Source organism: Lynx rufus, unplaced genomic scaffold (genome assembly GCF_022079265.1).
Source record: "Lynx rufus isolate CCGP_SWC_20201006 ecotype Redwood Valley unplaced genomic scaffold, mLynRuf1.p SCAF_2, whole genome shotgun sequence".
In the NCBI taxonomy this organism is placed as follows: domain Eukaryota; kingdom Metazoa; phylum Chordata; class Mammalia; order Carnivora; family Felidae; genus Lynx; species Lynx rufus.
This window is the reverse complement of record NW_025814834.1, coordinates 94,621,564-94,648,256: the sequence shown is the minus strand read 5'-3', so window position 1 is coordinate 94,648,256 and position 26,693 is coordinate 94,621,564. Positions and strand designations below refer to the sequence as shown.

The window sequence follows — 26,693 nt, the reverse complement described above, 5'->3', positions numbered from 1 at the left end:
TTTCCAGGAGCCACAGTTGTAGGGATAAGAAGCCAGGAGAAGAGGTTGGGATGAGTTTTACAACAAGGAGACAAACAGAAAGGTTCAAACCTTCCATTTTGAGGAGTGTTCTCTCTTGGTGTGTATGCTCTTGTTGAACAAGAGCAGAGTGGAAGCTTTGACTTCACTCTAATTTTTGGCATTTCATCAAGTCATTGATTTTAGCTCATTTTGAGTGTGGACATTTTGGATTGTTCTCTAATTTTCTTATGTGTATTTGTATCATCTCCAAAAAGTATTAAATCTTGAGGATATGGGTCATGCATCCTCCTTAACACCTAGCATAGGGCAAGGCAAAGACTCCTATTTCAGAACAGAACCCAAGATGTGGCAGAGGAAAGCCAGGCTAACATGTGCATCCTGAATATGGATGTCAGGGAAAGCTGGTGAGTTTTCTGGGAGATTTGAGCAAAAAAAGAAATGATGGAAAGGGCCCATATTAAGCTACTTAAAATTTTGTCTCCAGTATATACATCCCCTTCTTATGGAAATGATACCCTGCCTACCCTCTGGAAAGCCAAACCCTTTTTCCTTTTCCACCTCCCCACCTCTCAGCCAATGTGTGGAGGGGTAGAGCTGAGACCCGGACCCAGACCAGTCACTGCACAACATTTTCCCAGCCTAAACTTAGTGATTGGTTCGGGGATGGGCATGCAACCCATGCAGCAAGCATAAGGCACAGGGACACGTTTGCTGGGAATGCCAGAAGAGAGGTAAGCTTTCTTTCCTGCTGGTCTTGAAATAGGAGAGCATGGCTGCTACCATCTGGTTACCAAGCAGCCCAAGTAGAAAACCAACAAGGAGGGGCAAGAAGAGAAATTGAGTACTAGTGGCATTGTTTGGGATCTGATCAAGCTCCACTCTGACCAGCTAAAACCCAGACTTTTCAGGGATGCCTGGGTGGCTCAGTTGGTTGAGCCTCTGACTCTTGATTTCAGCTCAGGTCATTATGTCACTGTTAGTTGGATCGAGCCCCCCCCCCCCGCCCCCCCGCCCCAGCTCTGTGCTGACAGCTTGGGGCCTGCTTGGGATTTTCTCTCTCTCTGCCCCTCCCCAACTCATGCTCTCTCTCGCTCTCCCAAAATAAATAAACATTAAAAAAAATCATATTAAAGCCCAGACTTTTCAGTTTCCCGAGCTGATGGACTCCCACTTGGCTTAAGTCTGTCTGGGTTGGTTTTTCTGTCCCATGCAACTAAGAGTCCTGGATGACAAGGAAAATCTGCTGTAGACTCAAGCAGACTCGGGCTCAGATTCTGGCTTCAAACTGCTGACCCTGTAGCGATGCCATCAGGAAACAGTTTCTCCTCTCTGAGCCCCAGTTCCCTCATCCACCAGCACTGTTCCAAGGATGTAATAACTTATCAAAGTGCCAGCAGTATTAGAACAAAATAAGGTGATTAACGATTTATGGTGCCTTCCCTCCCTCTGGTTTCCTTTAAAGCACAAAAAGTAAACGCATTCTGACTGGAAGAGACAATGACTTTCTCCCAGCCAAATTCTCCTCCAGTGAGGCGGCACTGTAAGGACGAGAAGTACCTTGAAAGAGGCCACGCCCGGGTCGGAGATGCCCGGTGCGTGTCGGCCCGTGCCGTAGCCCGCGTAGCTCATCACCCACGGCTCATGGAAGGTCACCCACAGCTTCACGCGGTCCCCGAAAGTGGCGAAGCAAAAAGCCGCGTAGTCCAGGAAGGCGTCCACCACACTGTCGTCCTGCCACCCGCCGCGCTCCTGCAGGGCCTGGGGCAGGTCCCAGTGGAAGAGCGTGGCCATGGGCTGGATGTGCGCGTCCAGCAGGCTGTCGATGAGCCTGCTGTAGTAGGCGACGCCCTGGCGGCTGGGTCCGGGCCCGAGCCCCGTGGGGAAGATGCGGGACCAGGAGATGGAGAACTTGTAGACGTGAGCTTGGAGGCCGCGAAGCAGGGCCACATCGGTGTCCACCTTGTGGTAGCTGTCACTGGCCACCTCCGGTGTTGCTGCGCCCTCGGAGGCGTGCCGGCGACCCAGGTGGTCCCAGACGCTCGGCCCTCTTCCGCCCTCGGCCCAGCCTCCTTCCACGTTAAAGGCTCCCGTGGAGACGCCCCAGAGGAAGCCTTTGGGGAAATCCTCCCGCAGGAAAGCGTCCCTTTCGGCCGTGGATTGGTTGGCAAATGTTCCCCAGACTCTCCGGTAGGCGGAGCCCTGCGGCGAGGAGGAACCTGCTGCGGTCCCTAGGGCAGGCTGCACGGCGGTGTGGAGGGGCGCGCTGTCTGTCCGAGAGCAGGGCCCGCTGCGGGATCCGAAAGACGGAAAGGACACGGTGAGTAATGACCCTGCGGGTTACCTGCGCCCCCAGACTGATGGATGGCGGCAATGTGTGTAATTAGTAAAGGTTTGAGAAGCACTGAGTCAAAAGCCACACAAGTGCCTGGTAGATGGGAAAATTACTATTATTGCCTCTTCTTAGGTGAGTTATTATTGCTTCTGCAGGACTTCAAACACTGTGCCAAGCCTACCGTTCTGTGTATTAGCTTGTCCTCAAATACTGTCTTTAGTTCTGATGCCATGCTTTTTCTTCTTACTGTTTATAAAACATAGGTAATCATAATGATGGCTTTAACTCATTATGCCTTGATTCTGTGCTGGCCACTGTGATATGAATGTAGGTCTCTCCATTAATTTTCACGAATTTATTAGATAAGGACTACAGTTATTTAACCATATCCTATAGAGAAGGAGATTGAGAGTCAAAGAAATGAGTATATTCTGGGCATCAGGGGACCAGCACCTGTTTGTCAGCTGGTATGGAAGAAAGTATTTCAATAACTGAATTACTGGTGTAGCTCTACTGATGTGCATCAGCTAAATATTAACACCAGCTACAACCTCCTTTCTCCTTCATGCTGCCTGGATTATGGACACAATGGCAGGAGCTCATACAGTCATCCTGGACAATAAGGTGGAAGCCTTGTTAAGGATGACAAAAATTAAGGCAGAAGCCTGGATTCCTGATGATTGTACCTACTGTAGATCATCCATCTCCAGCCTTTGTAATGTAAATGAACCCACATCTTGTTTTTTTTTAATGAGAACTTCTCCTTAATCACATAGTTTACAAACTGTAGAATACAGTCTGTGCTTTTAACCACATATCCCTGTATTTGTAGATGTGTAGACATTTATATATTTTTAAATATTTCATATATATAAATTCATATAAATATATATATTTGAAATAAAACATACTGTAAAAGTGCTATCCTTACATGAATGCACTCTATTTTCTATTTTATTCTAGTCCATTTCTCTCCTTCTGTCTTTCCTTCCTTCCTTCCTTTTTTGTTTTTAATTTTCTTTTAACATTTATTTATTTTTGAGAGGCAGAGAGAGACAGAGCATAAGCAGGGGAGGGGCAGAGAGAGAGGGAGACACAGAATCAGAAGCAGGCTCCAAGCTGTCAGCACAGAGCTTGATGCGGGTCTTGAACTCAAACCGCAAGTTCATGATCTGAGCTGAAGTCGGACGCTTAACCGACTGAACCACCCAGGTGCCCCTCTTCCTTTCTTTTTTTAATAAAACATTTTCTTCTCATGTTTCAAAACAAACCCTAAATTGGTTTACCAATCTCCAAGTCCTGGCCTACAGGCTGGAAGGCACTGTAAGAGAGCATGTGGCAGTTACACCAGCAGAGGGCAATGTTGAGGAAGGGTTGGTGTAGGTGGATGTGTTTGGTCTGGAGGGGGAATTGCAGGGGGATGGCGGAAGGGGGTGCAGTACAAGGGCATCTCCTGTCCAATGGCCATCATGTGGAGGGAGGATGTCATTTGTACGTGGTTAGCCCAGAGCACAAAATTGGTAGAAGTGACGGGGACATTGCAGAGGGACCTCTGTCCAATGGAGAGAAATCTGGGTCTTCCAAACTTAAGTACCTCCTATTTTACGAAGCATCAACGAACTCACATTTGCTAAAACAGCAGTGGGGGTGGGGGGTGATCTATAGTTATGGATTATCCATGATATATACAGGTCTCTGGAGCACAACCAGGGACACAGGTGACACCCACTCAATGAACAGACTCAGCTACTCTGACCTAAAACTCCTGATCCTGATTGTCCTCCTGGCTTGGAAGAAATGAAGTCTTGAGGAAAGAAACAAACAGTCCCTGGATAAAATACAATTTGCTCTAAAGGACTGCTTAATTATTCATTTGCTTTTTTATTTGCTTATGTATGTATAATCTCTTCACCCAGCATGGATCTAGAACTCACAACCTTGAGATCAAGAGTTACATGTTCTTCTGACTGAACCAGCCAACCACCCCTCAATTTGCTCTAAAAGCTTTAATGCTGGAAGTTCAGGTTTACCTAACTTGGGAGGAGATTTAACATACTCAATATGAGTATACTGAGTATCTCTCAAGAGATTTAGCATAGCCTCAGTTTCTATGCCCAGGCCTTGCAGGTAGCCCTCCTTCAGCTATCCCTCCCCTGCCCCCAGCCACCTCAGAGCATCCCAGATAATGCTCTTTCTCCCCCTTCTGGGGAGCAATGCTTTGTCTTCTGCCACAATCTGGTATTAGAGTCATTTGTGGGCCACTCTGCTTCCCCTCCAAGGTCTAAGGTTCTCAAAGAGAAAAGGATGTTACTCCTGTTGGAACCCCCCTCAATCTGCCCTGGCCCCCAGCAGACTCTCCACCAACATCCCCCTGAATGAGGATTCCTGGCTGTTAGTTTAATGTCAGCCAGTGTTGGACCTTTGCCTCAGGCCAAGTTTAGAGGCAGAACCTTGGAGCTGATATCATGTGGCATCTTGTGGTTTTATAATTACTGAGCTTTCTGAGTAACCCTTTCATTATGGCCTCTTGAGTTCTATTTTCTGAAAAGACATAGCCCAGTAATCCTCAGCTGACTCCGAGTGTGGACAGGGAGCACTTTTGACCTATCTGCTCTTTCTACCATTCATACTCCCAGCACAAAGCCTGACAGTAGCAGCCACTCGGGGTCTGTTGGTTTAACCTGTGGAGCTTGAAGTGAGTTGAGAGGACTGAACAACAGATTGAGATACGCAAGTGCTAGGAGAGGAAAAGCACAAAAAGATGGTAGCAACTGAGTGAGTGACCCTGGACAGAGCTTTTCTAGCAGTCTGAGGTAGGGTAAGGAGAGCTCTAGCTCAAAGTCTGGGAAGCCAAATGATTCTTTCCATTCTTTGTCTTTCGTCAATGCATGGTGCATGAAGCTCACATGTGTAACATACCCTTGGAAGGCTGACGTTTCTGGGGAACAACCATCTCCTGGTTTCCACACCATCCTTTTAGGTTTTTGTCTTTTAGGTTTGTCATGTGGAGAGAGGATGTCATTTGTACGTGGTTGGCCCACGTCTTTTTTGTCTTTTAGGTTTTATTTTATTTTATTTTTTAAATTTTATTTTTAATTTTTTTAAAATTTACATCCAAATTAGTTAGCATATAGTGCAACAATGATTTCAGGAGTCCACACCATCCTTTTCATGCTCACTTGGGAAGCACGTCAGATTTTGAGTGTTGTGAGAGGGTCATTATGGGGGTAACCTACAACCTGCTCTAATTTTTTTTTAAAGTATGCCATTTACAAATTTTGGTATTTTAGCCATAATTTCAGTAAGAAATTATTTGCAACCCCACATAAATTAAAACCTCTCTTCTTAGGGTATGCCTGGCTGTCTCAGTTGGTAGAGCCTGTGACTGTTTATCTTGAAGGATCATGAATTCAAGCCCCACATTGGGTATAGAGATTACTTAAGGAAATAAAAAAGTAAAAAAAAAAAAAAACCCACAAAAACCAAAAACAACCTCTTCTTAGAACACCACTGAGTTAGGTTTCTACCCCACTGCAACAGTTCAATCTCCTACCTATGCTATCTCCTCGAGGGGAAGATGTTTTACATATCACATGAGGAAACAGGTATACAGAACTAACCTCACTTACTCAGAACATGTAACTTCAGTGGGGTGGTTAGATATATCTTTAACCCAGGCTGCTGTTCCACAAACTCAGGTTGTGTCCAACAAGATCTTAAATTAGAAGACAGGGGTTCAGATACCAGCTCTACTCATTGTGTACACTTGGACAAACTGCAAAGGTCACCAGTGCAGAATGACAAGAGAGGATGCAGGACCATGTGGGCCCTGGGTAAGATGCAATGGGAGACAGTCTCTCTCTGCCATCCCCTCTGAGCCTTTATCTCTCGCCTACAGAACAGCCATGATAAAATCACTGGCGAAAGGCAAATGGCAACAGTCCCATGAGATCACACATATGAAAGAATATTCTGCAAATATCAGCTATTGATACTTCAGCAGGAAATCTAACATTACCTTTTCTTGGAACTTGAACAGCTCAGGAAAGTATTGAGATCAAACCCAATGGTGATCACTTGGCTTTTATTTATGGCTGTAAAAGAAGAAGTTTAATTAATTCTCCCTGAAGTCCAACCAACAATATGCATGATTGCCATCAATCGTTTTCCTTATATATACAACACACCCAAACTCCAAGCAATTGTTCTAAGCTCCCTGGAAAATGCCATGGACTAAAGAACTAAGGAGGTCAGAAGTGATTTCCACCTACTTAGAACAGTGGTTCTCAAACTTCCGTGTGCATCAGAATCACCTACAGAGCTTGTAAAGCACAAATTGCTGGGCCCACCTCACAGTTTCTGATCCAGTGCATCTGACATAGGGCTCAAGGATTTGAATGTCTAACAAGGTCCCAGGTGAGGCTGATGCTGCTGGTCTGGAGACCACACATGGAGAACAATTGATTTAGAAGAACTCAGACATCAGAAAAGGATGGAATTTTTTAAATTGTAGTAAACTATGCATCAACATAAAATTGACCATTTTAGCCATTTAGAAAAGGATGGAACTTAAGAATAGAGATCGGTATGCCATCAAAAAATGAGTTAGGGTGAGGGTTATTAAGTGGTATCTATGGATGAGTGTCAGGAGGTCTGTGAAGTCAGCTCAGTACTGGTTACAGGTAGTAAAAAGGGCACTACTGACTTATACCATACTCTGCCTTATAGGGTGACTGGGATGGATGTCAGGACACCCAGGAATGTGGCCCTCAGACCCTTCCTGCAGAGTCTCTAGTAGATCCTCAGCCCCTGATGCCTTAACAGAATCCACCTTTCCCTTGACCCAACTGGACCAGGAGTGATCTCCTGATCCATGGGCCCCCAGTCAGATTCACTCTCAAGAATTTGAACTAAGAGGCACAGAGAAGATGGTCTATGAGCTGTGGGTCTTAGACATGAAGGTTTTGGTGAGGTGCCAACTAGGGCCATGTGCAAGCCGAAGTGAAATGGGGACGTGAATAAGAGGAAGCAGAGTGAGGCAAAGGTGAGATATCGGAGGGATGGGTAATGGAAGGGGACACGCAAGCACAGAGCAGTTCCCCTGCTTACACCTGATACCTGAGGCCTGATGGCCTTTATTTACACAAGACCGAGGCATCCTTGTCATCTTCATACAGAACCCCTCGTCTTTCTTGGGTCAGTGGGAGCTAAGGGACAGAGGGTACAAAGGCGTCTGGGGTGGGCTCTCAACTTTTTTTTTTTTTTTTTTTTTAATTATTTTTGGGACGGAGAGAGACAGAGCATGAACGGGGGAGGGGCAGAGAGAGAGGGAGACACAGAATCCGAAGCAGGCTCCAGGCTCCGAGCCATCAGCCCAGAGCCCGACGCGGGGCTCGAACTCACGGACCGCGAGATCGTGACCTGGCTGAAGTCGGACGCTTAACCAACTGCGCCACCCAGGCGCCCCTGGGGTGGGCTCTCAAACCAGCCCTCCTCTGGTCCTTCTTCTTATTGGAACCCCAGACTTTCAGGACTGCTACTGCCAAGCCAGTGCACCAAATGTGACTCAAAACCTCGCCAGCAATGGTCCACTCACCCTCGAGAAGGCTGAAGAGCAGTCTGGCTGACTTCTTCCTGGTGGAGGGGCAGTCCTGGAATCTTAGATTGAAGATGAAAATTTTTACTTTTGGCTCAACAGTCTGAAAAAGATAAAGGCCAACAAGTGAATTGAAGTTGCCTAGCATAAGTCTTTTGATAACAAGGATAGATTTTCAAGATGAGAAGTTACGAACCTCACTCCGGTTTGGGAAATGACCTCCAGACATCTCAATTAGGAAAGGAAGCAGACTCTAGACTCTGAGGGAGAATGAGCTACGCTTTTCAGTAACAGCGGCCATACCCTCCCCATCAACCCACACCAAAGAGATAGGCTTAGCATGCTTACAAGGCTTACAGTGCCCAACCAGGCACTGTGTTGGGACCAGGGACAAGGCCATCCACTCATGTTAGGGGCCTTTCTTACTATAAGAGGCTTAATCAGGTGCCACCATCACAGTATTTATGGGTGTCTGGGGTTTGCTTCAAAACAACCTGACTTGAGAAGGGGAAGATGGGGCATAGATGAAACAAGATCAGCCATGAGTCGATAGCTTTTGAAGTTGGGGATGGCTTCGTTATACTTTTCTTGTAGACATATTTCACATTTTCCATAATAATGATGATGATAAAGCGGCCCTCATTCAAATGGAACAGGTGTGACTTTTCTCCCATTTCTAAGCCATTTCACTGTCAAAGGAAACATGTTGTTTGACTTCACTTTAAATTACCTTTTCTGGGGGGGAGGTTGGGTTTGGTGATTTTCCCCACATCAAGTTTTTCCTCTTCGGAGGAGTTAAAAGCCACTGAGAGATACCGATACCAACTACTTCCAAAGAAGGCAGGCTCATTCTTTATTTTCTCAGAGTCACCTGCAACAATGCCCCTTCTTTACAGATAAAGTGCCTTCAGCCTTGAGAAGCTAAGTTGCCCAAGACCACAGTTAAAGGAGGTGCAGCTCACACAGTCCTCATTCTTTCCCTTGCTGGGTGGATGCAGGGGAACCCAACAGCTAAGGGGACTGAGGATTTTCTCTCTCCTGAAAGATCAACACACAATGGGGGCCAGGAGGGCTGAAGGAGCCTTCAGCTGAGTGGGGAATTTCCTGGGGGCTCAGAGGACAGGGGCACTGCTCATGCACCTCCTGCAGAATTTAGATGTGCTGGGCATGAGGATGTCTTCTAGCCCTAAAACACCAGTGTGCTGGTGAGAAGAGCAGCAGCTCAGGGTCCCTGAGGCTCAGAGAAGGATGTGCAGGTGCTCTGGGGAGAGTGGAGGGAAACGGGAATGGGACAGTGCGGGACCTGCTCCTCCAGGCCTTCAAGCCTCCAGGAGCAGGGTGAGAGGACCCCAGATGAGGAGGAAGGGTACACTCCGAAGGAAGCAGTGGGCAGAATGATCCGGGTTCTTGGGGACACAAGTCAGCCTCTCGCCTGGGGAGAAAGCTGTTCTTCCTCTCCTGGGCTTGCTGTGTGGGAAATGGTACACGCCTGTAAACCAACGAGCCCAGAGAGGGACAGTCTCCTCTCCAGCTCAGTTCTCTCCTCATAGCTGGTGATGAAAGTGGTCATCCTGAATCTTTAGAGCTACATCTGAAGTGTCAAATGCAGCATCTGGAACCTAATCCCTACCTAAGGAAATAATAGGAATAAAGAACTCCTAATAAAAGGCTGCCAAGTTTGTCCAGGAGGGTTTTACTATTCGGCTGGCCAGCTCTCAACTGAGAGTTCACAGCTTTATCCAGACACTGGGGGGAACAGGACTTCTTGAAAACGTTTTGATGTCAAAAGAGAAACACTGTAAACCACATCCTCAAGCAGAAATTAAGCCAGTGCTCTGTTGATGGCCTCTCTGAGGCATGCTCCATCTGCCTAACCCAGACAGTTTTAAAATGTCAGACAATGAACCCATTAGCTGAGGAACAAGCCCTGGTTGAAGTCCTTAGAGAAGACAAAAGACAGGTTTAGGTGTGACAGGCATCAGCAGGCCTTGAAGACACTACTTCAGCGCTGCTTACGGCCCAGAAATCTGGCCCACCAAGCCCACCAGTGCAGTCTCTGGGTCAAGCCAGTTTGGGTTCAGGTAAGAAGATATTTGCAAAAACAACTAAAATTATACATGATTTTCAAAAATGCCACCCTCATTATAATGTCCCCAACACCTTGGAATTATTTTTGTCTTGCAGAGGGAGTGTGGTGTCATGAGAAAGCCCTGGTTCCGATTCCAGCTCTGCTCACTACCTCATGTCTGACCTTGGTTAAGTTTCTTAAGTGTTGGGGTCTGCTGTAAGGGATAACATGAGGATAAAGTGCCCCACGCGGTGCAGGGCACAGAGCAGGCACTAAAGTCATAGCAGCTATTACTCAAATATCTTGTGAATGCATCTGCTGTCTTTGATTATTGGATCATAGTATTTGTAAACAATAAAAGCGGCAGTGCCTACAAGGTCAGCAGGAAACCCACAGACACAGGGTGGGTGATGCTAATTAGTCCATTTCAAGCTTCCAGCCTCGGGTCAAATGGAATTCCCACCTAGTTGAAGTACTGAGGGTTTGACACTGATGAGCTTGGCCTTTAAACAGGTGATTCCTCTAACAATCCACCCTGCCTATGGTGGGGGTGCTGGGATTCAAAGCCAGGAGGCACAGGGCTGAAAGCAGAGGGGAGTGGCTTTATAACCCACACCTGCAGAGGCAAGAGGAAGACACGAGTGAATGCTGGTGGCCAGGTGTCGCTAGAGAGGCCTGTGAGAGGGCAGCTCTTCAGGGGTAAGTATGGAAATACTGCTAGGACCCAGCAAGGCCAGAGAAGCCACTGGGTGTGCAATCTGTTCTAACCTGTTAGGAGATGGGCTAACAGTCAGGACTCCAGGGAATTGGGGATTTGTCTTCCATGAGGAAGGTGCTCAGCAGTGACCAAGCATAGGACAGAAAGCTAATAGGTAGGTAGGTGGCATCCAACATACTTTCTCTAAATAGTCACAATCATTAGACTTGAGGAAAACAATCCTGGGAACGGGAAGGAAGGGCCTGAAGTTACAGGAAGATCCCCATAGCTGGCATCTGATTCAGCAGACCTGGGTGTGAAATGTCTTTTTTTTTTTCAGTTGTGGTGAGACATACATAAAATTTGCCATCGTTAGAAAGGGAGAGAGCCAAAGCATAAGAGACTCTTAAAAACTGAGAACAAACTGAGGGTTAATGGATGGGAGGGAGGGAAGGGTAGGTGATGGGTATTGAAGAGGGCATCTTTTGGGATGAGCACTGGGTGTTGTATGGAAACCAATTTGACAATAAATTTCATATATTAAAATAAATAAATAAACATTAACAAAATTAAAAAATAAAATAAAAATAAAAAAAGAATTTGCATTTCCAAGGTGATGCTGCTGGTGTGTGCATTTCACCTGAAGAACCATTAATTCAAGTTATATGAACTATATAATATATGGAAGCCTTTAGAGTAATGTATAATTTTTTAAAAAAAGATTTAGTATCGGGGCACCTCGGCCGCTCAGTCAGGTTGAGTGCCCAACTTCGGCTCAGGTCATGATCTCACAGTTGGTGAGTTCAAGCCCTGCGCCGGGCTCTGTGCTGACAGCTCAGAACCTGGAGCCTGCTCCGGATTCTTTGTCTCCCTCTCTCTGTGCTCCTCTCCCACTCACACTCTGTCTCTATCTCTCAAAAATAAATAAATGTAAAAAAAAATTAGTATTTGATTTTAGAGAGAAAAAAAGAGACTCTTAAAAACTGAGAACAAACTGAGGGTTGCTGGGGGGTGGGAGGGAGGGGAAAGTGGGTGATGGGCATTGAGGAGGGCACCTGTTGGGATGAGCACTGGGTGTTGTATGGAAACCAATTTGACAATAAATTTCATATTAAAATCAAAAAATAAAAAAATAAAGATCAAAAATAAATAAAATAAAAAATAAAAAAATAAAAAATTGCCATCATAACCATTTTTACAGTTCAGTGGCATTAAGTACATTCACGTTGTTGTGCAACCACAACCACCATCCATGAAAAGCCCTTTTAAATCTTAGGATGAACACTGACTGGAATTTCAATTCTCAGATATCTACACAAGAGATCCATGTGGGATATTTACCTTAATAAGACAACCCTCATTACCTCTTCCAGGGAAGACTGCCTGACCCTGCAATGTTCTCCAGCAATGCATTCACTGGAGATCTGCCCAGATGCAGGTCTGCGGGTCTGCTGGCTCTGCATGGAATAGCTCAGTTTACACATCAGCCAGAGCATTAAATGTCTAATATGCTGGGGCACTCAATCAGTTAAATGTCCGAGTCTTGGTATCAGCTCAGATCGTGATCTTATGGTTTATAGGATCAAGCCCCCATCTAGCTCTGTGCTGACAGCCCAGAGTCTGCTTGGGATTCTCTCTCTCCCTCTCTCTCTGCCCCTCCCCAGCTCATACACACTGTCTCTAAACAAAATAAACATTAAAAAAAATGTCTAACATGCTGTCAGGAAGCTTCACCGTTCATCAATATGGGAAATGGCTCAAATTACCTGCAATTTACTCAACTTCTGTGGCAAACTTGCCTCATTTTGGCATTCATAAAACAAATCAAGAGAGAAGAAATCGACGGTGCCCTAGAAATAAGTAAATAGGATCGTTAGAACATAAGCAATTTCAAGATAAAGTACTGTTCAGAAGTATCCTTTTTTGTTTCTCCTCCTCCTACTAAATGGATACTCCAAAGTGAGATTTTCCAGGAAAAAGCAGGTAGAGGAGAAGCTGGGACAGAGTGAGAATGTGTGGAGGCCTTGTGCCTGTATGTTGCTGGGAATATATCACCACATACTCAGCAAAGTGCTCTGCACACAATAAGTGCTCAATAAATGTATATGATTAAATGAGGGAATGACGGGGAGTCTGGGTGACTCAGTTGGTTGAGCATCCAACTTCGGCTCAGGTCATGATCTCACGGTCCGTGGGTTCGAGCCCCGCGTTGGGTTCTGTGCTGACAGCTCAGAGCCTGGAGCCTGCTTCGGATTCTGTGTCTTCCTCTCTCTCTGCCCCTCCCCTGCTCATGCTCTGTCTCTCTCTCTCTCAAAAATAAATAAACATTCAAAAAAAAATTTTTTTTAAAGATTTAAATGAGGGAATGAAGTACTGGATGCCAGAAATGGTGGGTTTCCACCAAAGAAGTGAGCACTAATGGAGTCAGAGGCCAGAGCTGCCCTGGTCAGCCCCCTCCTCACAGCCGTCCCACTTTGCTGGGACGGAGATAGCGGAGCACTCAGACACCCACAGGATCTGCAGTGATCTCTGCAGACCTACAGGGGTTTGGGGCTTTGTTTTAATTGTAGGCTATTGTCACTGGCCTACTGTCAGGCCACAGTTTTCAAGTCCACCCTAGTTGACCCTAGCTTGACCCATTGTATTATCTGAGAGCACAGCTCTTATGGTCCTGGACATATCTATCCCTCTGCACAGTCTCTGGCCTGCATATGTTCTAAGAACTTCAGATTCACAGTCTAAACACATAAAGATACCACTGTGATTCCATCCCTGCCTTTCTCAGAAGTCATTGTATCTTGTCATGACTAGATCAGAGCCTGTTATCTCTCCTTCATAGATCATCTGTTCCCTCGGGACACAGACCCTTGATAATGGCATCCGATGACAACCAAGTGCACCGTGGACCTTTGATAATTGACTCATCACTAGCTCCCTATGGCTTTCCAAATCAAGTCTCATCCGTGTTTACCCAATAGCCTACTTGCTTGCTCCACTTGGTGAGTACCACCAAACCCCTTCCCCACCCCCCCTCAGCTCTTACTTTTGTTTGTCATTTCTGTACAACAGATAGTCGCTTAGTTCCCACCCTTGAAAGTCATTGCAGTGGAGGAAGATTTAAAGAGTAGAACCACTGAAGCGTACAAGTTAACACAGAGTGTTAGTAAATGCACCAATTACATGAAAAATTGCAGAAAGTTAGAAGTGCTATAAGGAAGTCTACATCAGTGGTCTTCAAACTTACCTGGGGCTCACCTGGAAACTATGAAGACCCAGGACAGTCCCTCCACATTAAGCCTTGGCTTATGCGCTTTACTAGCTCTCCAGGTGATTCTGGTACACAACAAGACTTGGAAAGTGCTGGTCTAAACAAAGGGCTATATGTTCCAAGTGGAGAGAGAGAGCAAATCAAGTTGAGCAAGGGAGTATTGTTAAATGAGGCCTCCCGATGGAAAGTGTATGCACGTGTATGTCATAAATGGGTAGAATTTTGTTGGAAGAGATTTGGGCAAATCTAGGATAAGAAGCACACTGAATGGTGCATGCAAGACGGGGAAGAAAGCATAGCATATACACTGGGAAAAATAGGAGGGGAGACCCCAAGACAGCTTGAGTGAGCACCTGGAAGGCCCTGAGGGATTTGCACCAATTTCTCCCATCTGTGGCAACACATAACATAAAATTTACCAAGTTCACTGGCATTAGGTGCATTCACATTGTTGTGCAACCATCACCATAATCCATGCAACACATCTTTTTTTTTTTTTTTAATGTTTAAATATTTTTGAGGGTGCAGGGAGAAGGAGGAAGACAGAGGATCTGAAGTGGGCTTTGTGCTGACAGCAGAGAGCCTGATGCAGGTCTCAAACTCACGGACCACAAGATCATGACCGGAGTCAAATGCCTTAACTAACTGAGCCACCCAGGCACGTCCATGCAATGCATCTTTGAATCTCAGAGTGAGCACTGAGTGTAGATTCCCAGAAGGGAATTAATAAAAACTGGGCTCATGGAAACTCCAGAAGCACTGCATGGCATGGACTGGGGCAAAGAGACCAGTCCAAAGGCTATTGCTTGACAAGCACTTTTCTGATCAGCACTTTGGTCTCCTGAGTTCATAACCGATAGCGGTTATCACCCCTTGTAAATTAATTTAGATGGCATTCTGGCCATATGGTCAGCCTTGAAACTATTTTTTCAGAATCTTATCACAACTGGATTTTAAGTTCCTGAGATGGTAAATCTGAGGACCGGACCCTGACCTATGGGGCCCCCATCGTAGCACAGGCACCAGTGTCTGTCACATGGCACTGTGATATCTATACAGCACCCTACAGAAATCTGCAAAACTACAGAAATCAGCTATTTTTCCAGATGATTTTCCACACTGCCCAGCAGCCAAGCTTACACAGGCCAAAGCTGTTTAATTCTCAGATGTTTTAACTTTTCTTATTAAAATTATAGTTAATAAAATTATAGTTAAAAAGTTATGTTCAGAGGAGGCAGAAAACAAGATGATACTCTAGGGAGTTTTGTTATTTTAAAAAAAACAAAATAAGGGGCACCTGGGTGGCTCAGTTGGTTAAGCGTCTGACTCTTGATCGTGGCTCAGGTTATGGTCTCATGGTTTTTGGGTCAAGTCCCACAATGAGTTCTGGGCTGACAGCATGGAGCCTTCTTGGGATTCTCTTTCTTCTCTCTCTCTCTCTCTTTCTCTTCTCTCTCTTTCTCAAAATAGATAAACTTAAAGAAACAAACAACCTTTACCTGTCCTTATATCTCTTTTGCTATAAACACACCTCTCCTCTAATAAGCTATTTTGGACTCTTTTAGTTAAAAAAAAATCAGAGCAAACAGAAGCATTTGACTTATTTACATAGGCAAAAGCTGACACTAGACCAAGCAAGAGCTGGGACGCAATAAATGAGATTTTGTTTGTAAGGTAAACATGAATCTAGAGAATGGACAGCATTCAGAAGAGGCAGTTAATAAAAATGCCAGGCTAACAGATGAAAACTTCTCTAGTGTTCTAAAATGAAAATCACAACTTTCCTCAGATGTTGCAACTGCTATTTTGGGGTGCTGTCATCACCTTGGCAAGAGCACACGTGGACGGTTCCAGCAGGAGCTCCAAGACCGCTTCAGCTCGCAGGACCACAGAGAGTTTTCCGCCTAAAACCAACCAGAGAAACCAGCTGCAGGTGAGTGACGCAGGATGCTGGGGCTGCAGAAGCTGCGTGGGGACTCATTTCCTGTTCCATGTTCACTGACTTTAAAAATGATTTCTGAAGAAATCACTTAACATGACTTTACCCTAGCTGAAAGATTGTAGATAACAAGGTGCCTTTAAAAACAAAACGAAGTCCCTTTCGAGAATGTTTCATCTAAATCAGGACTCAGAAATGCAGGACACTTGTCTTTTAGAAGAATAAAAGCAGGGCAGGCTGGGTGGCTCTTCTTGAAATTAAGAGTCTCTTGATTTCGTCTCAGGTCATGATCCTGGGGTGGTGGGATCCAGCCCTGTGTTGGGCTCCACACTGAGCATGGAGCCTGCTTGGGATTCTCTTTCTCTCTCCTTCTGCCCCTCTCCCTCACTCTTTCTCTTCTCTCTTAAAATAAAACAAAATAACACACACACACACACACACAAAGAATAAAAGCAATTACCCTGCCCTGCCCCTCCAGTGTAGAAGGTGGTGAGGTGAGAACTGCTTCCTCACTTTGTTTAACACTTTCTGCTGTTACCCGGTCCTTATTCATTGTCCTGAACATCAGTTCAGCCCCTCCTGTGCACGGAGGGGAAAACGAAGGAACTATAAACACCTGTAGCGTGTACCCACTTGATTTGATACTTGATTACCTGCAGTGGTGCTCAGCAGTTGTGTGCGTCCAAATCCCCTGTGTGCTTGTCAGCAGACTGGGGCGGGCTCTGCAACAGTGCACTTTAACAAGCTTCCCAGGTGCTCCTGACCCTCGTCCTCAGACCACCACTTGAGAAACACGGCTGCGGAGGAGGGGTTCCTCAGCCGTTTGTATTGCCAACTGACTCTTTCATGTGCCTGAGTCTTTATCTCCCCCTGGATTGTGTGCTCGCTGAGGAGCAAAATTTAAAACATTAATCACTCCAGATAGCAACTTCAGCACTGGGTGCATAGCAGACCTGTGGTTTGGAAACGCTAAACGAAAACCAAATAAAATCAGAGTTTGAGAGTTAAACTGTAAGGCTGTGTGCTGACAATGAAACCACCACTAACAACTACAAAAGTGCTTTTTTTTGGTAGTTATCTTTATACCCAACGTGGGGCTTGAACTCATGACCCAGATATCAAGAGTCGCAAGTTCTTCCAACTGAGCCAGAAACAGGTGCCCCAAAAGGGGCTTATTTTGATAAACGTGGTAGAACTTTGAAATCTCCTAAGCAGGGAATTTCACTTAGAGACATTTAGTCCTCATTCTGATAAGATAACGCTATTTTCTAGTTACTCAAATGATTGTCCCTAATGGATCCATTTCACCTTTCACCGATTTCTATTCTTCATTCTATCGTCACATCAGCACACATGGAACATAAGTTCCCAGCTTGTGCTTAACATCTTAAAATGTACAATCATCTGTAGGCCAAAGAAATGAAATAAGAGTACAGTTAATCCCTAAATAGAATGAACTCACAGATTTTTAAAAAAATTTTTTAATGTTTATTCATTTTGAGAGAGAGAGAAAGAGAGAGAAAGTGTGTGAGCATGAGTGGGAGAGGGGAAGATTGAGAAGGAGACACAGAATCCAAAGCAGGCTCCAGGCTCTGAGCTGTCAGCACAGAGCCCGATGTGGGGCTCAAACTCATAAACCGTGAGATCATGACCTGAGCCAAAGTTAGATGCCCAACCGACTGAACCAGCCAGGCACCCCATAGATAATTTCTAATTGAGTCTGCAAGCTGCTTTTAGAATTAGAGTGAACAAATGTACTTGAAGTTCTAGAAATTCTCATGGTTCCCAACCTATTGCCAGTGCAAGCATAAACTATACTTTTTAACATACTGTCAAATGCAGATTACTCAAAACCAGATTCTCACATGAAGCTTGCAGTTCATGTTTTCTATGGAACTGAAAGGGGGATAATTGCTCTGCTTTAGGAAAATTTATCTTGCATTTTTTTGTTGGACATAATTAAACAGGTGTTCATATGTCTATGAACTCAAAGACATGAACAGGTGTTCATGTGTCTAGCTCAAAACTGGTATTTGCTGTGGGTTGAGAATGAACTGTTGTAAGCCTGTGTAGAAAACCACTGCACAGCATTGTGTAAATTCCTGTCCCTCCTATGCGTTGCTGGACCTCGCTAAAGGATAAGCTCACCTGTTTCCACCATAAAGGGAAGTTGTTCCACTAAAAACCGTTGCGGCTGTTTATAAAAAAAAAAAAAAAATAGCCTCCTTTCCTCTTGCTCCTTCCCTTGTTGCCTCAAATACTCCAATAAAAGTAATCTGGCCAATATCGAACTGCCAATATCAATGCTTCAAGCTACTACTACTGCTTGGGCAGGCAGGTAATACTGGTGTTACCCTGGGTTGTGTCTCAGTGTTGTGCAAGTGGGGGATGTTGTGTGCAATTCTGCTCTTCCCACAAGAGGAATGTTCCCACTCTCCCAGACTCCAACTCTCTGCCCGAATCCTCTCTTTTTTTTTTTTTTAATTTTTTTTCAACGTTTTTTATTTATTTTTGGGACAGAGAGAGACAGAGCATGAACGGGGGAGGGGCAGAGAGAGAGGGAGACACAGAATCGGAAACAGGCTCCAGGCTCTGAGCCATCAGCCCAGAGCCCGACACGGGGCTCGAACTCACAGACCGCGAGATCGTGACCTGGCTGAAGTCGGACGCTTAACCGACTGCGCCACCCAGGCGCCCCCCGAATCCTCTCTTCTACTGAATCCTCCCCACTGGCAGCACATTGAACACATAAACAGGAGGTTTATAATAACAGATATAGAAAGATTAGAAAAGAAGAAAAGAATTTTTCAAAAATTTTGGTAAATATATATATATATATCAAAATTTACCCTTAAAAATTTTAAGTGTACAGTTTAGGCATTAAGTACATTCACATTGCTGTGCAGCTGTCACCACCATCCATCTTCAGAACTTTTTCAACATCCTAAACTGAAACTCTATATTCACTGGGCAGGAATTCCCCATTCCCCAGACCTCCTAACCCCTGGTAACTACTATTCTACTTCCTGTCTCTGTGAATTTCATTATTGTAGGTCCTTCATGTAGGTGGAATCATACAATGTGTGTCCTTTTGTGACTGGCTTATTTCACTTAGCATAATGTCTTCAGGGTTCATCTATGTTATAGCAGGTGTCAGAATTTCATTTCTTTTTAAGGCTGAATAATATTCCATTGTATAAATAGCACATTTTGTTTATCCATTCACCCATCCATGGACATTTGGGTTATTTCCACCTTTCAGCTATGTAAATAACACTGCTATGAACATAGGTATACTATAGATACCTGTTCAAGTCCCTGCTTTCAATTCTTTTATGTATGTACACCCAAGCGCTAGATGATAGAGTAATTTTATGTTTAATTTCTTGAGGAACTGCCACACTCTTTTCCATAAGGGCTACACCATTTCACAGTCCTGCCTGCAATACATAAAGATTACAATTTCTCTATGTCTCTACCAACACCTGTGATTTTCTGCTTTTTAAAATAATAACTATTCTTATGGGTGTGAAGTGCTATCTTGTTGTGGTTTTCATTTGCTCTACACAATGATTGAGCATCCTTAATAATTGAGTTAATCTTTGTATATGGTACAAGGTAAGAGTCTAACTTTGTTCCTTTGCATGCAGATATTCACTTCTCCCAGGAACACTTGTTGAAAAGACTCTTTTCCCCACTGAAAGGTCTTCACACTCTTGTAGAAAATTATTTGACCATTTGGTAAGGGTTTATTTGTGGGCTTTCTATTTTATTCCATTGGTATATATGTCCATCCTTAAGCTAGTACCATACTATTTTGATTATTATAGCTTTGTAGTAAGTTTTGAAATCAGGAAGAGTGAGTCTGCCAACTTTGTTCTTCTTTTTCAAGAATGTTTTGGTTATTTGGGGTCCCTTGAGATTCCATATGTATTTAAGGATGGATTTTCTATTTTTGCAAAAACTGTCACTAGGATTTTGATAGGGATTTCAATGAATCTGTAGACTGCTTTGGGTAGTACTGGAATTTCAACAATATTAAGTTTTCCGATCCATGAACAAAGGATGACTTTCCAGTTATTTTTGTTTCCTTTACCTTCTTTCAGCAATGTTCTAAAGTTTTCAGTGCACAAGTCTTTTGTGTCCTTGGTTAAGTTCAGAAAAGAACTTTTAAAAACTACTTATTAGAGTGAGCAGAACTCCCAGTCATTAAGTGTGAGCTGTGTATGGTGACTTCTTTCCAAAGAGTGCAGTATGGAAAGGAGGAAAAAATAATAACTTTACAGTGGAGATACCTGAAAAACACAACCTCAACCAGGTGATCAAGGTCAATATTAACAGTATAAATCACATTGATAGTCTGTATCCTTGATATATGATGAAAATAATACTTGGGGCGCCTGGGTGGCTTGGTCGGTTAAGCGTCCGACTTCGGCTCAGGTCACGATCTCACGGTCCGTGAGTTCAAGCCCCACGTCGGGCTCTGTGCTGACAGCTCAGATCCTGGAGCCTGTTTCAGATTCTGTGTCTCCCTCTCTCTCTGCCCCTCCCCTGTTCACGCTCTGTCTCTCTCTGTCTCAAAAATAAATAAACGTTAAAAAAAAAAAAAAAAAGAAAATAATACTTTATTCTGTAATCTTCCTCCCTAAAACCCATAATCTCAACCTATTCATGAGAGAAACATCAGACAAACCCCAATAGAATTGGCAGTCACAAAAGATGACATATTAAATTATTCCATTCATATGAAATGTTCAGAACAGGGAAATCTAGAGATACAGGAAGTTAATTAGCAGATGCTTAGGACTGAGATGGGAGAGGAGAATGGAGATAGTAAGATGATAGTTCCAGCCCCATGTTGGGTATAGAGACTACTTAAAAATAAAATCTTTATACATATTCACAAAGCTGTATGACCATATCTACTAATTCCAAAACATTTTCATCACCAAAAAAGAAATTCCTTGGGGCACCTGGGTGGCTCAGTTGGTTGAGCGCCAGACTTCAGCTCAGGTCACGATCTCGTGGTTCATGGGTTCAAGCCCCTCATCGGGCTCTGTGCTAACAGCTCAGAGCCTGGAGCCTGCTTTGGATTCTGTGTCTCCCTCTCTCTGCCCCTCTACCACTCACACTCCGTCTCTCTCTCTCAAAAATAAATAAACATTTAAAAAATGTTTAAAATAAATTCATTATCCATTAGCTGTCACTTCCTGTTCTCTTTTCTAGCCCTAGATATAGCCTATCTACTGTAGTGTCTCTATGCCTCTTCTGGAGATTTAATATAAATGAAATCATATAATATGTGGTCTTTTCTGATTGGCTGCTTTCACTTAGTTTAATGTCTTCAAGGTACATTCATGTTGTGGCACGTATCATTTCTTTTTGGGTAAATAATATTCCATTGTATGTATATGCCACATGTTGTTTATCCATCAACTGAGGGACACTAGGGTTGTTTCCACTTTGGGTTATTATAAAAAATGTTGCTATGAATGTTTGTGATAAGCTTTCTTCCAGACATTTGTTTTCATTTCTCTCAGACATACTCCTAGAAGAGAAATTGTTGAATCATAGGTAACTCTAAAGTTTATCTGTTTCAAGGGGTTCCTGACTAGCTCAGTTGGTAGAGCATGCAACTCTTGATCTGGGGGTAGTGAGTTCAAGCCCCATGCTGAGTATAGAAATTACTTAAAAATAAAATCTTAAAAAAATAAATCAAAAAATAAAGTTTATCTGTTTGAGAAACTACCGGAGTGTTTCCCAAAATGGCTTCACCATCATTCATTCCCACCAGTGGTATGGGTCCCAGTTTCTCTACATCATTGCCAACACTTGTTATTGTTTGTTTTGTTTTTATTACAGCCATCCTGGTTGACGTGAGGTGGTATTCTGTTTCAATTGTTGGATTCAGAGGTCACTACCTGGGCATTTTTGTAGAATTTTGTGCTTTTTTTAAAAAAAAGCAGTTCAGTAATTTTTTATAGTATTTTGCTTTTAACCAACTCATGTTATACAACTGTTCTGTGTATATTAGGTGATATATTTGAAAAAGAACAATAAGGCTATGGGATTGGACTAAAAAAGGAGTGGAAAATAAGAGAAAGAGAGAAAGAAGGAAAACCACCTTTTGGAATAAGAAGGAGACTGAAAAAATAATTTACTTTGTGTCCTGCATTATATTGGGGTAGATAATCTAGTGATATTGATGAAACACAAAATGAAGGATGGGAGGAATGAGCAGAAAAGGACAATATGAGCTCAAAAAAGAAAGTGTTTAGTAACCTGATGAAACTTAAGAATGGAATCTACAGACATTTTAATAAACATGTATATCTACTTTATAATCAAAATAATTCTAGGGAGTCTGTCCTCAAAACAAGATAGATTTTCCTTTGTTTGAGATGGACCAAGTTCAATCTTGCCTTCTTTCAAAGTTCATTTACCCAGCACTTCTTCAGTAGAATTACAGCCAACAAATATTTACGTGCTCACTTGCCCCCAAGATGGGCTTTCCAAAGAATGCAGTTTCAAATTCAGCCTCTCCTCATCTCCTACCCTCTACCGAGAGCTCACTAAACTGACTGTGGCTTCTCACTGTCTCCATGCAGGGGCTTTAACCTCTTCCTGGATTCCTCTTTTCTAATCCATTTGCTTGCTCCCTCCTTTGGCTTCCCTGAGGACAGTATTCCTGACACCCCTATCTGAACCAGCTCCCTCCACACTCATACTCTTTCTTCCCTTGCCCTGCTTTCATTTTTAACATAGAAAAATGTTTTTAAAAAAAATTTTTTTTTAACTTTTATTTATTTTTGAGACAGAGAGAGACAGAGCATGAATGGGGGAGGGTCAGAGAGAGAGGGAGACACAGAATCCGCAACAGGCTCCAGGCTCTGAACGGTCAGCACAGAGCCCGACGCGGGGCTCGAACTCACCGACCGCGAGATCATGACCTGAGCTGAAGTCGGACGCTTAACCGACTGAGTCACCCAGGTGCCCCAATAGAAAAATGTTTAATCTCTCTATAATCAAATACGTGCCGGTGAGGCATATAAGGAGATAATAGTTTTCAGCTGTCAAATTACCAATAACAAAATGATTATATCATTGAAGACAGGCTGAGTAGGGTCAGAAAAGTTTTATAACTGTTGGTATACGCTATTACAGTGTTTCTGGAAAATAATTTAGCAACATGCTTTAAAGTCTTAAAGAATGCACATTTTTTGAACAAGTGATTTCAATTCTAAGAATCAGAAAGAATTTATTGAATGGAAGGTAGACAAAGATTTATATATAGGAATGTTCATTGCAATGTATTTTGTAATGTGAAAATTAAACTTATATATATATGACATATATAAGTGAGAGAAATATTTAAAACTCTATGATCCGTTCATAGGTGGATTTTATATTTATTTTTAATAAAATGAGAATGTACTCATAAAATATCTAAAGTTTAAAAAGTAGAATATACAAGTATGCATTATGTTATATACTATGTATACAAATATACATAGAGTATATAATAAAAAACAGAAAGCATATATAATCCAAAACTGGTTCTTAAAATTGGTATACCTCAGATTTGCTTAGGAATTTATTAAAATCACAAATGTACTCATCCTGCCTAAACCTACTGAATCAGAACCTCAATTACTTATGAAGCAGGAATATGGACAATTGCAATTACTCTCTCCTCACTACCAATCAGTATATCGTTATTTTATCTTTGTAGTTGTCTTCTCTGCTGGAATGTAAACTTCAGCTAGAATGCATAACTTGCTTTGCATGAGAAAAGGGGGAGACTGAGGGAAGACTGGCAATCCTGAAGCCTTGGGGAGGCAGGGAGGTAGGAATGGAGTAGGAAGGACAGAAAGATACTCTCACAGACTCGAGACTGGAGAAGGGGTGCTTAAAAGACATTTTTCAAAGGAAATGCTGGAACTATGCAATATAAACCACCCCTGCTTCTCTCCACGGGAGTATCTTCAATACAGTATTAATTTCTCACCAATGAATACAAAAGACAAGATTACTGAAGAGGAAGAAATGCCAAGTCCTGCTTTAAGGAGGAAGGGAGAAGGTGGGTCAGCCATCAGGGTTGTGTGTACTTACCTTGAGAAGCATATTTTTCATGGTAAATCTCATAGGCTTTTCTGTGGGCATCAGTGAGGGTCTGGAGATGTGAATGTCTTGATTCCTGGTGTGGAAACTCTTTTATCACCTCCTCCAAGTCACTAAACGTGAACCAGATCTTAACCAGGTCCCCAAAGGAGTGGAAGGCGAATGTGGCATAGTCCGCAAAGAGATCAGCAAAGACTTCTCTTCTCTGGACGGTGCTGGCAGGAAGGGTCTGGTGATGCAGAACGACCAGGGGCTGAAGCTGTGCGGTCTTGAGAGTCTCAAGGAGTTGCCGGTAGCACTGCACTGTTTTGCTGTCTGGGTTCTTGGAGCTTCCTGTTGGGAGAAGTTGTGCCCATGGAAGAAATACTTTGTAATGGGTGATCTTACTGGCACGAACACTATTAAAGAACTTCGGCAGGAAAGCGGGCAGTGGTTGGCGACAAACATAAATGCTTCTGTCCTCTGCTGCAAAATTAGAACGCTGGTTTCCCAGTGGATCACTCAGGTTGTATAGCAAGTCATTGGTGAGAGGACCAGCAGCTGAAATGAATTTTCTATCAGATTCCCAATCTAACCCCCAGCACGAAAAGCTCAGGAGGACAATAAAGACTGAATTCCAGGCCAGCTCCATTTTCAAGGACCTGTTAGGAAGTACATGGAATCGTTACTTTATAACAACAGCCAGGTTGTAAAATGCTAATTGATTATTAACAGTTAATATTTAACTGCGTTATCTGTGATAATGAAATCAGTACATGGCTTACCAGTGTAATATCAAAAATTTAAAGACCATAAGAGATAACACAAAGACCTCAAACATTTCGCACAATTTAAGCAGATGAACCTGGAAAGTGTCTGAAGGAAAAAGTTCTCCGTGTTTTTTTTATTAATTACAAATTATTTTAAAATTTGTTTACACACAAAAAACTCATTTACATAACAGAACAAAGATTGCATCCCTTGCCAAACCTTTTTCCCCCTTAAAAATATATAAGTAAATGATGAACACATTGTGTAAAAGATTCAAATGTAAAAACGTAAAAGACAAACCTGCAAATTCCTCTTCCCCAACTCCCCTCACCTTCCTTGGGTAAGCACTCTAAACACTGTGTTTCATTCCAGTTTTCTTTTTTTATGTAGCTGAATGGTTATGCAGGTTTAAATCTTGTGAAAGTTACTTAATTTCTCTGTGCCTCTGTTTCCTCATTGGTAACAATGATGAGTAGATAAATTGTGAGAATTAAAAGAGATCATTCTTCAGTGTGTTTGGAACAGTGCAACTCAACGAACGCTACATATACACAAATGCCAACATACATAAGTGTATAACATTTTAAACATATAATTTAACATATATGGGATTATACCTTATGTATTGTTCCTCAGATTTCTTTTTTCCACTTAACAGTTCTCAGAGTTCTGTCTATATCAGAAAATATAGACCTGCTTCTTTTTAACAGATGCATAGTACTCCCCATAAGGATGTACCCTAATTGAACCTCTCCTATATTGAGTACTGGTTGGTTCTTAATTGTAATGTGTTGTAAATGAATCCTTGTCTACACGTATGACCATTTCTTTAAGACAGAGTCTTGGAAATTAAGTTCCTGACTCAGTGTTATACTACTATTTAGAATTTTGATTGAAACCCAAATAGTTATCCAAAATAGGCTTCATCAAATTTAAATCCTACCTAAAGTTTAGAGGTGTGCCTAAATCTGTGTTTTGCTAATACCTGTCATAAAACTTCACATTTTTGACACTTTGAAAAATGAAAATATTATCTCCTTGTCAATTTTTCATTTTTCTGCTTAAAGGGGGTAGTTAGCTATTCATGTTATATCATATATGTGTGGTTTATTTCTGGGCTATTTTGTTCCATTGATCTATGTGTCTGTTTTTATACCAATGCCATACTATTTTGCTTGCTACAGCTTTATAATATAGTCTGAAATCAGGGAGTGTGAAACCTTGGGCTTTGTTTTTCCCTCAAGATTGCTTTAGCTATTCAGGGCCTTTTGTGGTTGCACACACATTTTAGAATTGTTCGTTCTATTTCTATGGAAAATGCCATTGGAATTTTGATAGGGATTACATTAAGTCCATAGATTGCTTTGGGTAGTATGGACATTTTAACAATGTTAATTCTTCCAATTCATGAGCGTGGAATATCTTCCCATTTATTTGTATCTTCTTCAATTTACTTCATCAGTGTCTTATGGTTGTCAGTGTACACATCCCTGATTATATTTATTCCCTAGGTATTTTAATCTAGGTATTGCATTTGATACAATTGTAAGTAGATTGTTTTCTTAATTTCTCTTTCTGATAGCTCATTATTAGTGTATAGAAATGCAACACATTTTTGTATATTGATTTTGTATCCTGCAAGTTTGCTGCATTTGTGGATTCCTTCCAACAGTTTTTTGGTGGAGTCTTTAGTTTTCTATATATGATATATCATCTGCAAATAGTGACAGTTTTATACTTTTCTTTCTGATTTGGATGCCTTTGTTTCTTTTTCTTGACTAATTGCTCTGGCCAAAGCTTCTAATACTGTTATTGAATAAAAATGGTGAAAGTATACATTCTTGTCTTGTTGCTGACATTAGAGGAAAAGCTTCCAGCTTCTCACCATTTGAGTATGATGT

General features: G+C 42.7%; 1 protein-coding gene across 1 annotated transcript in view; it reads right to left on the bottom strand.

Moving 5' to 3' along the window:
• The window catches only part of LCT (lactase), a 51,247-nt gene extending 26,574 nt beyond the window's left edge, over nucleotides 1-24,673 (bottom strand). The window contains exons 1-6 of the mRNA XM_047085132.1: nucleotides 24,034-24,673; nucleotides 15,807-15,886; nucleotides 12,481-12,564; nucleotides 7,950-8,052; nucleotides 6,372-6,447; nucleotides 1,579-2,308 (exon numbers count right to left, since the gene is read on the bottom strand). Of these exons, the coding sequence (XP_046941088.1) occupies nucleotides 1,579-2,308; nucleotides 6,372-6,447; nucleotides 7,950-8,052; nucleotides 12,481-12,564; nucleotides 15,807-15,886; nucleotides 24,034-24,673 (1,713 nt within the window). The remainder of the gene's footprint in view (nucleotides 1-1,578; nucleotides 2,309-6,371; nucleotides 6,448-7,949; nucleotides 8,053-12,480; nucleotides 12,565-15,806; nucleotides 15,887-24,033) is intronic.
• Nucleotides 24,674-26,693: the final 2,020 nt, after the last annotated feature.